The 13,209-nt window shown below is 42.5% G+C and overlaps 1 protein-coding gene across 1 annotated transcript; it reads left to right on the forward strand.

The window, feature by feature from the left end:
* The first annotated feature begins 1,656 nt into the window (after positions 1 to 1,656).
* zgc:64002 (uncharacterized protein LOC393330 homolog) lies at positions 1,657 to 8,871 on the forward strand. The gene is made up of 3 exons (XM_039004570.1): positions 1,657 to 1,798; positions 7,937 to 8,144; positions 8,437 to 8,871. Exons 1-3 carry the CDS (start codon positions 1,657 to 1,659, stop codon positions 8,858 to 8,860), a joined length of 774 nt encoding a protein of 257 aa, XP_038860498.1. The 3' UTR covers positions 8,861 to 8,871.
* The last annotated feature ends 4,338 nt before the right edge of the window (positions 8,872 to 13,209 follow it).

A 13,209-nucleotide genomic window follows, 5' to 3' on the forward strand; every position in this document is an offset into this window, starting at 1 on the left:
ACAAACACTGTATAGCCTCGAAAAATTAGTCAAAAACTAGAAAACATTACAAACATCCCATTTAACATAACGGATGGTCAGTCCTTGCATCCATCGCTGTGTGTTTGAATTTGAGAGTAGTTACATTTATTCAGCCCCATCGCCCAGCTTTATACCGAAACATCGGTGGTGAGATCACGTTGTTATTGATTCAACTGCTGATTACCACTTTAAATAACTTTATCATGGCTATTTCCATGAAAATGAAACTGTTGTATTTGGCTAGAGTTAAGTATTCCACGTATGTTGATTGGTGTCGGGGAGGAGAAAGTGTCCGTCAAAATAGTTTATTCAAAAAGTTGTCTTCGGTTGCAAACTTCGGCCCAGGAGGTGGAAGTATAACATCGTTTTTGGTGATATTCAAACTCCGGCCCAGGAGGTGGCAGTATAATATCATTTTTTGGTGATATTCAAACTCCGGCCCAGGAGGTGGCATTATAACATCATTTTTTGGTGATATTCAAACTCCGGCCCAGGAGGTGGCAGTATAATATCATTTTTTTGTGATATTCAAACTCCGGCCCAGGAGGTGGCAGTATATTTACCCTGCTTTCACACAGTCAACTTTCTGTTTCTCTGAAGTGATGTCTTTACAAGAGTGTCTGTCTGACAGGTCCAAGACGACATGTGGCTTTCCATTAGAAACAACCAATGAGATCTAATACTACTCTACAGAGACTGGTCAGATATCAGTCTGTGACTAAAGGTCTGTAATAATACAGACTGATCAGATATCAGTCTGTGACTGTAGGTCTGTAATACTACAGACTGGTCAGATATCAGTCTGTGACTATAGGTCAGTAATACTACAGACTGGTCAGATATCAGTCTGTGACTATAGGTCTGTAATACTACAGACTGGTCAGATATCAGTCTGTGACTATAGGTCAGTAATACTACAGACTGGTCAGATATCAGTCTGTGACAATAGGTCTGTAATACTACAGACTGGTCAGATATCAGTCTGTGACTATAGGTCAGTAATACTACAGACTGGTCAGATATCAGTCTGTGACTATAGGTCTGTAATACTACAGACTGGTCAGATATCAGTCTGTGACTATAGGTCAGTAATACTACAGACTGGTCAGATATCAGTCTGTGACTATAGGTCTGTAATACTACAGACTGGTCAGATATCAGTCTGTGACTATAGGTCAGTAATACTACAGACTGGTCAGATATCAGTCTGTGACTATAGGTCTGTAATACTACAGACTGGTCAGATATCAGTCTGTGACTATAGGTCAGTAATACTACAGACTGGTCAGATATCAGTCTGTGACTATAGGTCTGTAATACTACAGACTGGTCAGATATCAGTCTGTGACTATAGGTCAGTAATACTACAGACTGGCCAGACATCAGTCTGTGACTAAAGGTCTGTAATACTACAGACTGGTCAGATATCAGTCTGTGAATATAGGTCAGTAATACTACAGACTGGTCAGATATCAGTCTGTGACTATAGGTCAGTAATACTACAGACTGGTACACAAAGGGCTGTAGTACACACTATCTAACCTATTGTTTTCCCTCTCTCTCACAGGCACCTCTCCCATCACCATCCTGAGTCACACACCTGAACAGCCACCACACCACCACCAGCAGACCACCATGGGAGAGAGCCACCAGGCCAAGTTTGACCCAAAGACCTACTTCAACTACTGCTACCAGTTTGCTGCTGTCCCGGGCCAGAAAGACAACAGCCGCTTCGTCTGTTTCGTCCTCAGTCAGCTCAGCAAGACCTTCTCAACAGGTAGACAACAGGAACACTTGGTCACTCTGTGTCATTGATTCCAATAGTATGTAACTTCATTGGTGTGTCTAGGTGTATTGATACGGTCATTGGTGTGTCTAGGTGTATTGATGAGGTAATTGGTGTTTCTAGGTGTATTGATAAGGTCATTGGTGTGTCTAGGTGTATTGATAAGGTCATTGGTGTGTCTAGGTGTATTGATAAGGTCATTGGTGTGTCTAGGTGTATTGATAAGGTCATTGGTGTGTCTAGGTGTATTGATAAGGACATTGGTGTGTCTAGGTGTAGTGATAAGGTCATTGGTGTTTCTAGGTGTATTAATAAGGTCATTGGTGTGTCTAGGTGTATTGATAAGGTCATTGGTGTGTCTAGGTGTATTGATAAGGTCATTGGTGTGTCTAGGTGTATTGATAAGGTCATTGGTGTGTCTAGGAGTATTGATAAGGTCAGGGTGGGGTCTAGGTGTATTGATAAGGTCATTGGTGTGTCTAGGTGTATTGATAAGGTCATTGCTGTGTCTAGGTGTATTGATAAGGTCATTGGTGTGTCTAGGTGTATTGATAAGGTCAGGGTGGGGTCTAGGTGTATTGATAAGGTCATTGGTGTGTCTAGGTGTATTGATAAGGTCATTGGTGTGTCTAGGTGTATTGATAAGGTCATTGGTGTGTCTAGGTGTATTGATAAGGTCATTGGTGTGTCTAGGTGTATTGATAAGGTCATTGGTGTGTCTAGGTGTATTGATAAGGTCATTGGTGTGTCTAGGTGTATTGATAAGGTCATTGGTGTCACACTTTTGGGTAACAACAATATGTCTTGATCTCAGACCTTGAAATCAATCTATCCAGTGTAGCGGTATATAAAGTATATTCGGAAACTCCTCAGACCCTTTAACTTTTTCCACAATTTGTTAAGTTACATCCTTATTCTAAAATGTATTAAATAGTTTTTCCCCCCTCATCAATCTACACACAATACTCCATAATGACAAAGCAAAAACAGCTTTTTAGATTTTTTTGTAAATGTATCAATAAATAAATAACTTAAATATCACATTTACATAAGTGTTCAGACCCTTTACTCAGTGCTTTGTTGAAGCACCTTTGGCAGCGATGACAGCCTTGAGTTTTCTTGGGTATGAAGCTACAAGTTTGGAACACCTGTATTTGGGGAGTTTCTCCCATTCTTCTCTGCAGATCCTCTCAAACTCTGTCAGGTTGGATGGGGAGCGTTGCTGCACAGCTATTTTCAGGTCTCTCCAGAGATGTTCGATCGGGTTCAAGTCCGGGCTCTTGCTGGGCCACTGAAGGACATTCAGAGACTTGTCCCAAAACCGCGCATGTGTTGTCCTGGCTGTGTGCTTAGGGTTGTTGTCCTGTTGGAAGGTGAGCCTTCGCCCCAAGCTGAGGTCCTGAGCGCTCTGGGGCAGGTTTTCATCAAGGATCTCTCTGTACTTTGCTCCGTTCATCTTTCCCTCAATCCTGACTGGTCTCCCAGTCTCTGCCACTGAAAAACATCCCCACAGCATGATGCTGCCACCACCATGCTTCACCGTAGGGATGGTGTCAGGTTTCCTCCAGACATAACGCTTGGCATTCAGGCCAAAGAGTTCAAGCCTGAGAGTCGTTTAGGAGCCTTTTGGCAAGCTCCATGTGCCTTTTACTGAGGATTGGCTTCAGTCTGGCCACTCTACCATAAAGGCTTGATTGATGGAGTGCTGCAGAGATGGTTGTCCTTCTGGAAGGTTCTCCCATCTCCACTGAAGGAACTCTGGAGCTCTATCAGAGTGGCCGTCTTGGTCACCTCCCAGACTAAGGCCCTTCTCCCCCGATGGCCCAGTTTGGCCGGGCGGCCAGCTCTAGGAAGGGTCTTGGTGGTTCCAAACTTCTTCCATTTAAGATAGATGGAGGCCACTGTGTTCTTGGGGACCTTCATTGCTGCATCCATTTTTTGTTGGTACACTTCCCCAGATCTCTACCTCGACACAATCCTGTATCGGAGTTCTACGGACAATTCCTTTGACTTCATGGCTTGGTTTTTGCTCTGACATGCACTGTCAACTGTGGGACCTTTTATAAACAGGCGTGTGCCTTTCCAAATCATGTCCAATTGAACTTACCACAGGTGTACTACAGGTGGACTCCAATCAAGTTGTAGAAACATCTCAAGGATGATCAATGGAAACAGAATGCACCTGAGCTCAATGTACAGTCTCATAGCAAAGGGTCTGAATACTTATGTAAAAACTGTTAAATCCCCTTGGATTGATGAGGAATTGAAAAATTGTATGGTTGAGAGGGATGAGGCAAATGATATGGCAATTAAGTCTGGCAGCTCAAGTGATTGGCAAACGTACTGCAAATTAAGAAATCATGTGACTAAACTAAATAAAAATAAACTACACTATGAAACAAAGATAAATTATGTAAAGAATGATAGTAAAAAGCTTTGGGGCACCTTAAATGAAATGTTTTGGGGAAAAAAGCCAACTCTGCTCCATCATTCATTGAATCATATGGCTCATTCATCACAAAACCCATTGCCAACTACTTTAATTACTTTTTCATTGACAAGATTAGCAAACTTAGATGACATGCCAGCAACAAACGCTGACACTACACATTCAAGTATATCCGGACCAAATTATGAAAGACAGGAATTGTAGTTTTGAATTCCGTAAAGTCAGTGTGGAAGAGGTGAAAACATTATTGTTGCCTATCCACAATGACAAGCCACTGAGGTCTGACAACCTGGATGGAAAATTACTGAGGATAACAGCAGATGATACTGCCACATCTTCTATTTAAGCCTACTAGAGAGAGTGTGTCCTCAGGCCTGGAGGGAAGCTAAAGTCATTCCACTACCCAAGAATACTAAAACTCCCTTTACTGCCTAAAATAACCGCCCAATCAGTCTGTTACCAACCCTTAGTAAACTTCTGGAAAAAATAGTGTTTGACCAGATACACTGCTATTTCACAGTAAACAAATTGAAAACAGAATGTCAGCACGCATCTAGGAAAGGACACTCAACAAGCACAGCACTTACACAAATGACTGATGATTGGCTGAGAGACATTGATGATAAAATGATTGTGGGGGCTGTCTTGTTAGATTTCAGAGCCGCTTTTGACATTATCGATCATAGTCTGCCGTTGGAAAAACATATGTGTTATGGCTTTACACCCCCTGCTATAATGTGGATAAAGAGTTACTTGTCTAACGGAACACAGAGGGTGTTCTTTAATGGAAGCCTCTCCAACATAATCCAGGTAGAATCAGGAATTCCCCAGGGCAGCTGTTTAGGCCCCTTGCTTTTTTAAATCTTTACTGACGACATGCCACTAACTTTGAGTAAAGCCAGAGTGTATGTGGATGACTCAACACTATACACGTCAGCTACTACAGCGACTGAAGTGACTGCAACACTTAACAAAGCCCTGCAGTTAGTTTCAGAGTGGGTGGCAAGGAATAAGTTAGCCCTAAATATTTTCTAAAACTAAAAGCATTATATTTGGAACAAATCACTCACTAAACCCTAAACCTCAACTAAATCTTGTATTAAATCATGTGGAAATTGAGCAAGTTGAGATGACTAAACTGCTTGGAGAGTAACCCTTGATTGTAAACTGTCTTGGTCACAACATACTGATGTCACGACTTCTGCCGAAGTCGTTGCCTCTCCTTGTCCGGGCGGTGTTCGGCGGTCGACGTCACCGGCCTTCTAGCCATCATCGATCCATTTTTCATTTTCCATTGGTTTTGTCTTGTCTTCCCACACACCTGTTGTCAATCCCATTCATTACCTGTTGTGTATTTAACCCTCTGTTTCCCCTCATGTGTTTGTCAGAGATTGTTTTATGTCAAGGGTTGATTTTTGGTGTATAGGTGCGCGACGGGTCCTCGTACCCATGTTTATTTTATGTCTGTATATTTTCGTGTTTGGAGCATGTTATGTGGACATTTATTAAAAGTCTCCATTTACACTTCGTTTAACTCTCCTGCGCCTGACTTCCCTGCCACCTATACACACGACGTTGACAACTGATGCAGTAGTAGCTAAGATGAGGAGAAGTCTGTCTTTAATAAAGCGATGCTCAGCCTTCTTAACAACACTATCAAAAGGCAGGTCCTACAGGCCCTAGATTACTGTTCAGTCGTGTGGTCAGACTACATGACTACATGGAACTCTATTCCACATCAAGTAACTGACGCAAGCAAATTTCATATAAAAAACAGATAAAAAAAACACCTTATGGAACAGTGGGAACTGTGAAGCAACACAAACATTGGCACAGACAGACACACACACACACACACACACAATAACATACGCACAAAACATACACATGGATTTAGTACTGTAGATATGTGGTAGTGGTGGAGTAGGGGCCTGAGGGCACACAGTGTGTTGTGAAATCTGTGAATGTATTGTAAAGTTTGACATTTTTTATAAACTGTCTTAATTTTGCTGGACCCCAGGAAGAGTAGCTGCTGCCTTGGCAGGAACTAATGGGGATCCATAATAAACCCCAGGAAGAGTAGCTGCTGCCTTGGCAGGGGGGGATCTATAATAAACCCCAGGAAGAGTAGCTGCTGCCTTGTCAGGAACTAATGGGGATCCATAATAAACCCCAGGAAGAGTAGCTGCTGCCTTGTCAGGAACTAATGGGGATCCATAATAAACCCCAGGAAGAGTAGCTGCTGCCTTGGCAGGAACTAATGGGGATCCATAATAAACCCCAGGAAGAGTAGCTGCTGCCTTGGCAGGAACTAATGGGGATCCATAATAAACCCCAGGAAGAGTAGCTGCTGCCTTGGCAGGAACTAATGGGGATCCATAATAAACCCCAGGAAGAGTAGCTGCTGCCTTGGCAGGAACTAATGGGGATCCATAATAAACCCCAGGAAGAGTAGCTGCTTTGGCAACAGCTAATGGGGATCCATAATAAATACAAACACAAATAAGGTATTTCTTTTTTTGTTTGCTTATAAATTTGCAAAAATGTCTAAAAACTTTGTATTCACCTGTATTTATGGGGTATTGTGTGTAGATTGATGAGGAAATGTTTGTATTTTATCAATTTTAGAATAAAGCTGTAATGTAACAAAATGGGAAGGGGTCTGAATACTTTCCCAATGCACTGTATGTAAAAAAATGTTTTACCTTTATTTAACCAGACGAGTCAGTTAATAACAAATTCTTATTTTCAATGACGGCCTAGAAATAGCGGTCAATAAACAGTCCAGCTGCATTCAGACCTGGTGAGTACATCAGGGGAGGAAAAGACAAATTAGCCAAGACGGCACATAAAGCCATGCCAATTTGTGTTGCTGCAGAGTACTTGATTAGAACCAGTAATATAGTGGCGAGGGAACACAAGTGTGCAGCTGGGAGGTTAGCATTGCTCTTCAATACACAAGTTGAAGTCCTGATTACCAGGAGAACATGTAATGTGTATTGACCTGAGCTGTCCAGTTTGTGGGCCCAGTCATGCAGCATGGGACTGGTGTCCAGGCAGCCGCTCAGGCTGTGGATATACCCGGTTCTTCCTTTCCAGGAGGAGCTCCACCACATCCCCCAGCGTATCCGGCTGCCTCCCAGCATACGACATGCCCAGCTCACTTCGTTTGATCCGGTCCATATCCATCCATGGCTTAAGGTTCTTCATCAACACAGAGACGCTGTGGCTCTGGTCTCTGAACAGATCCTTGCACTCGCTGATCTGAAGCAGAACACGGTCCCCGTAAGACAGCCAGGTGGGAAATAAAGCTGGAGAAGGGAGTTCAACAGTTAGAAACTGAGGATAATGTGACAAAGAGAAGCTGTTATGTGGATTGCATAATGCATTTAGTAGTCACAACTTCACAGTCTTTAAGGGTGAAGTCAGTGAAACAGGTTCCTTTGGAAAGGAGCTAACTCGAAATGACACAACAACAAAGTTCCAGTTTACCAAAGTTTACTATACTATATGAACACATCAACGACAAGACCTTGTTCAGGGGCAGAACGACAGATTTTTACCTTGTCGGTTCGGGGATTCGATCTTCGAACCTTTCGGTTATTAGTCCAACGCTCTAACCACTAGGCTACCTAATGGACATTAAAATAAATACCAACTGTGTTGTTTCTTCTCCTCAGGGAAGTACAGGGGCCAGAGGCTGATAGAGGTGGGTACAGGGCCAACCATCCACACGTTGATCAGTGCCTGTGAGTACTATGATGAGATTGTGGTGTCGGACTACGTGGACAGCAACAGGAAGGAGATTGAGAGGTGGCTGAAAGCAGAGGAGGGATGTTTCGACTGGAACGCTCACCTACAGTATGTCTGTGATCTGGAGAAGAAAAGGTACAGTAATCCTTTTTTACACTAACTTACTGGCACCTGGTTACCTGAAAGTTACTGTAAAAAAAAGCTACAGTATGTTACCATACATTCCAAAGAAACTTACTGTAAAATGTACTGTATTTTTACAGTGCAGATACGGGTTAGAAGTGAGCTTGTACGGTTTCAACTATGGTTAAAAAATGTTTTATAAATGTAGGCATCCTTCTTTTCGCTTCATTTCTTTCTTGTAATCACTGTATTGTATTTACTTAAAAAAAAAACACATTCTCCTTCTGTCTCTTGCTCTCACCAGAACCCCAGCGATCATCACAGACATTCTCCGTCAGAGAGTTAAACAGGTTCTAAAGTGCAACATCTGCCTGGAGAACCCGTTCCACCCTGTCACGGTTCCACCGGCGGACTGCGTCATATCCTCGCTGTGCCTGGAAGCGGCGTGTAAGGACCGCGAGTCCTACCGCCGCTCGCTGTCCTCCATGGTGGACCTGCTGAGGTCTGGAGGGGTCCTGGTCCTGATCGGGGACCTGGATGAGACCTACTACACGGTGGGAGAGCAGAGGTTTGACTGTGTCAACCTGAGCGAGGAGTTCATCACTGAGACGCTGTCGAAGCTGGGGCTGTCTGTGGAGGAGTTCACTCTGCAGCAGGCTGAGGACCGGGACAGCAACCACAAGTGTGACTACGCGGCCTCCTACCATCTCATCGCCATCAAACACTGATCAGTCATTAACGAACGGATTAATCATTCATATTATAATAAATAAAACTCAGATTGTTTTGCAACAGTATCTGGTTTGATTTTCATTTGACACATCTTCAGAATAGCCTGGAGCCAACCAGTCTGTTTGTGCTAACATTTAACCGCTTGTATGTTTATGTAAGAACTATGACCAGTGTTTTTGTTCTATGTACCACGCTGTGGTTGTGTTTGGAAAGGATTAGTATAATTATACATATAATTATTTAAATTATTATTTATTATTATTATTATTTAATTATTTAATTATTTAAATTATTATTATTATCTCTCATTTCTTTCCAAACCCAATTTAGAAATGGACACAAGAAACGGACACATGCAACAGAGGATGTCAGGCAGGAACATTCACCCTGCATCCCAAATGGGCTCTGGTCAAAATTTGTGAACTACATATAGGGAATAGCCTGCCGTTTGGGACAGACACACAGCCTGCCACACTCAGTTCCTAACGGTCCGTTTCCTCTCAGACATAAATGTCCGGTAGATGACCACAGACACCACTTTGATTAAAACAAATCAGGAGGATCCTGTGACGGTGGAGGGAACACTCCTGCGTTTCCTCTCCCTCCTCTTGGCCTGTGTACTCTGGTTAATGGAGGGTGCAAACAGTGATCTCGCTATGATTTATTTCCCTCCTGCTATTCGTGTTCTCCAGATTAAAAATAGCAGGCTCTTTGTTTACCCATCTCTCTCTCTCTCTCTCTCTCTCTCTCTCTCTCTCTCTCTCTCTCTCTCTCTCTCTCTCTCTCTCTCTCTCTCTCTCTCTCTCTCTCTCTCTCTCTCTCTCTCTCTCTCTCTCTCTCTCTCTCTCTCTCTCTCTCTCTCTCTCTCTCTCTCTCTCTCTCTCTCTCTCTCTCTCTCTCTCTCTCTCTCTCTCTCTCTCTCTCTCTCTCTCTCTCTCTCTCTCATGGCTGATCTAGGATCAGCTTTGCATTTTAGATCATCATGAATAAGATTTAACGGGCAGGGTGGGACCTGATCCTAGATCAGAACTCCTACACTGAGACAGGAGCCTTGTCCAAATAACCATCCAAAATAGCAGGAGGTTTGAGAATGCAAAAACTAGGCTATTAACTGGGAAGATGCCGAATAATGAAACTCCTGCGGTGGTCTTCAAATGTAGGCTAAGCAGTTTTTGTTCTCTTTTAAATTATCATGAGAATTGCATCTATTTATGGGGGGATTCCTGTTTTCTTGTTGAAAAGTGTTTATTGTTCTCTTGGACTTTACCAGAGCTTTTAAACTAAATACTAAACCATCTTTTGATTTGTAAATGTGTTTTCACCGGGGACTCAGGATGTGGCTGTGTTATTGATGTCATGTCAATCAGGCCTTTTGATTTGAATATATGGATTGGTTTAGGTTTGTAGCCTAGGATACCTATTTAATTAATTCATTAATGGATCAAGTCTTAGCTGTCATTCTCATCTCTTCTCAATGATAAGTGCTTTACTTTATTAAGTTGCTGTCCGGCAGTTTCTGAATTTGCGACGAACCTGACTGTCCACGTTTTCTGTGCAATAGCCTTTTGATTTGAACATTTGAAAAGTTTTTGTGTGTATACTAGGCTATTTGATTGAATATATATATACTGTTTGTTACAGCACTTTGGTTTCACTAACAAATATGTTGAAATGGAATCACATGATCTGTTTGTCTTCAGTCCCTTTTAAATTGGCTAGATGGGCTATATGGCCTGCAGTATAGGTTGAATGTGATAGTCTGACTATAACCAGCCGGAGGAGGTCTATAACTCCATTAGGTTGAATGTGATAGTCTGTCTATAACCAGCCTGAGGAGGTCTATAACTCCATTAGGTTGAATGTGATAGTCTGTCTATAACCAGCCTGAGGAGGTCTATAACTCCATTAGGTTGAATGTGATAGTCTGTCTATAACCAGCCTGAGGAGGTCTATAACTCCATTAGGTTGAATGTGATAGTCTGTCTATAACCAGCCTGTCTATAACTCCATTAGGTTGAATGTGATAGTCTGTCTATAACCAGCCTGAGGAGGTCTATAACTCCATTAGGTTGAATGTGATAGTCTGTCTATAACCAGCCTGAAGAGGTCTATAACTCCATTAGGTTGAATGTGATAGTCTGTCTATAACCAGCCTGAGGAGGTCTATAACTCCATTAGGTTGAATGTGATAGTCTGTCTATAACCAGCCTGAGGAGGTCTATAACTCCATTAGGTTGAATGTGATAGTCTGTCTATAACCAGCCTGAGGAGGCCTATAACTCCATTAGGTTGAATGTGATAGTCTGTCTATAACCAGCCTGAGGAGGCCTATAACTCCATTAGGTTGAATGTGATAGTCTGTCTATAACCAGCCTGAGGAGGTCTATAACTCCATTAGGTTGAATGTGATAGTCTGTCTATAACCAGCCTGAGGAGGTCTATAACTCCATTAGGTTGAATGTGATAGTCTGTCTATAACCAGCCTGTCTATAACTCCATTAGGTTGAATGTGATAGTCTGTCTATAACCAGCCTGAGGAGGTCTATAACTCCATTAGGTTGAATGTGATAGTCTGTCTATAACCAGCCTGAGGAGGTCTATAACTCCATTAGGTTGAATGTGATAGTCTGTCTATAACCAGCCTGAGGAGGTCTATAACTCCATTAGGTTGAATGTGATAGTCTGTCTATAACCAGCCTGAGGAGGTCTATAACTCCATTAGGTTGAATGTGATAGTCTGTCTATAACCAGCCTGAGGAGGCCTATAACTCCATTAGGTTGAATGTGATAGTCTGTCTATAACCAGCCTGAGGAGGTCTATAACTCCATTAGGTTGAATGTGATAGTCTGTCTATAACCAGCCTGAAGAGGTCTATAACTCCATTAGGTTGAATGTGATAGTCTGTCTATAACCAGCCTGAGGAGGTCTATAACTCCATTAGGTTGAATGTGATAGTCTGTCTATAACCAGCCTGAGGAGGTCTATAACTCCGTTAGGTTGAATGTGATAGTCTGTCTATAACCAGCCTGAGGAGGTCTATAACTCCATTAGGTTGAATGTGATAGTCTGTCTATAACCAGCCTGAGGAGGTCTATAACTCCATTAGGTTGAATGTGATAGTCTGTCTATAACCAGCCTGAAGAGGTCTATAACTCCATTAGGTTGAATGTGATAGTCTGTCTATAACCAGCCTGAAGAGGTCTATAACTCCATTAGGTTGAATGTGATAGTCTGTCTATAACCAGCCTGAGGAGGTCTATAACTCCATTAGGTTGAATGTGATAGTCTGTCTATAACCAGCCTGAGGAGGTCTATAACTCTGTTAGGTTGAATGTGATAGTCTGTCTATAACCAGCCTGAGGAGGTCTATAACTCCATTAGGTTGAATGTGATAGTCTGTCTATAACCAGCCTGAGGAGGTCTATAACCAGCCTGAGGAGGTCTATAACTCCAGTAGGTTGAATGCGATAGTCTGTCTATAACCAGCCTGAGGAGGTCTATAACTCCATTAGGTTGAATGTGATAGTCTGTCTATAACCAGCCTGAGGAGGCCTATAACTCCATTAGGTTGAATGTGATAGTCTGTCTATAACCAGCCTGAGGAGGTCTATAACTCCATTAGGTTGAATGTGATAGTCTGCCTATAACCAGCCTGAGGAGGTCTATAACCAGCCTGAGGAGGTCTATAACTCCATTAGGTTGAATGTGATAGTCTGTCTATAACCAGCCTGTCTATAACTCCATTAGGTTGAATGTGATAGTCTGTCTATAACCAGCCTGAGGAGGTCTATAACTCCAGTATGTTGAATGTGATAGTCTGTCTATAACCAGCCTGAGGAGGTCTATAACTCCATTAGGTTGAATGTGATAGTCTGTCTATAACCAGCCTGAGGAGGTCTATAACTCCATTAGGTTGAATGTGATAGTCTGTCTATAACCAGCCTGAGGAGGTCTATAACTCTATTAGGTTGAATGTGATAGTCTGTCTATAACCAGCCTGAGGAGGTCTATAACTCCATTAGGTTGAATGTGATAGTCTGTCTATAACCAGCCTGAGGAGGCCTATAACTCCATTAGGTTGAATGTGATAGTCTGTCTATAACCAGCCTGAGGAGGTCTATAACTCCATTAGGTTGAATGTGATAGTCTGCCTATAACCAGCCTGAGGAGGTCTATAACCAGCCTGAGGAGGTCTATAACTCCATTAGGTTGAATGTGATAGTCTGTCTATAACCAGCCTGTCTATAACTCCATTAGGTTGAATGTGATAGTCTGTCTATAACCAGCCTGAGGAGGTCTATAACTCCAGTATGTTGAATGTGATAGTCTGTCTATAACCAGCCT

This window comes from Salvelinus namaycush, chromosome 12 (genome assembly GCF_016432855.1).
Source record: "Salvelinus namaycush isolate Seneca chromosome 12, SaNama_1.0, whole genome shotgun sequence".
Lineage (NCBI taxonomy): Eukaryota > Metazoa > Chordata > Actinopteri > Salmoniformes > Salmonidae > Salvelinus > Salvelinus namaycush.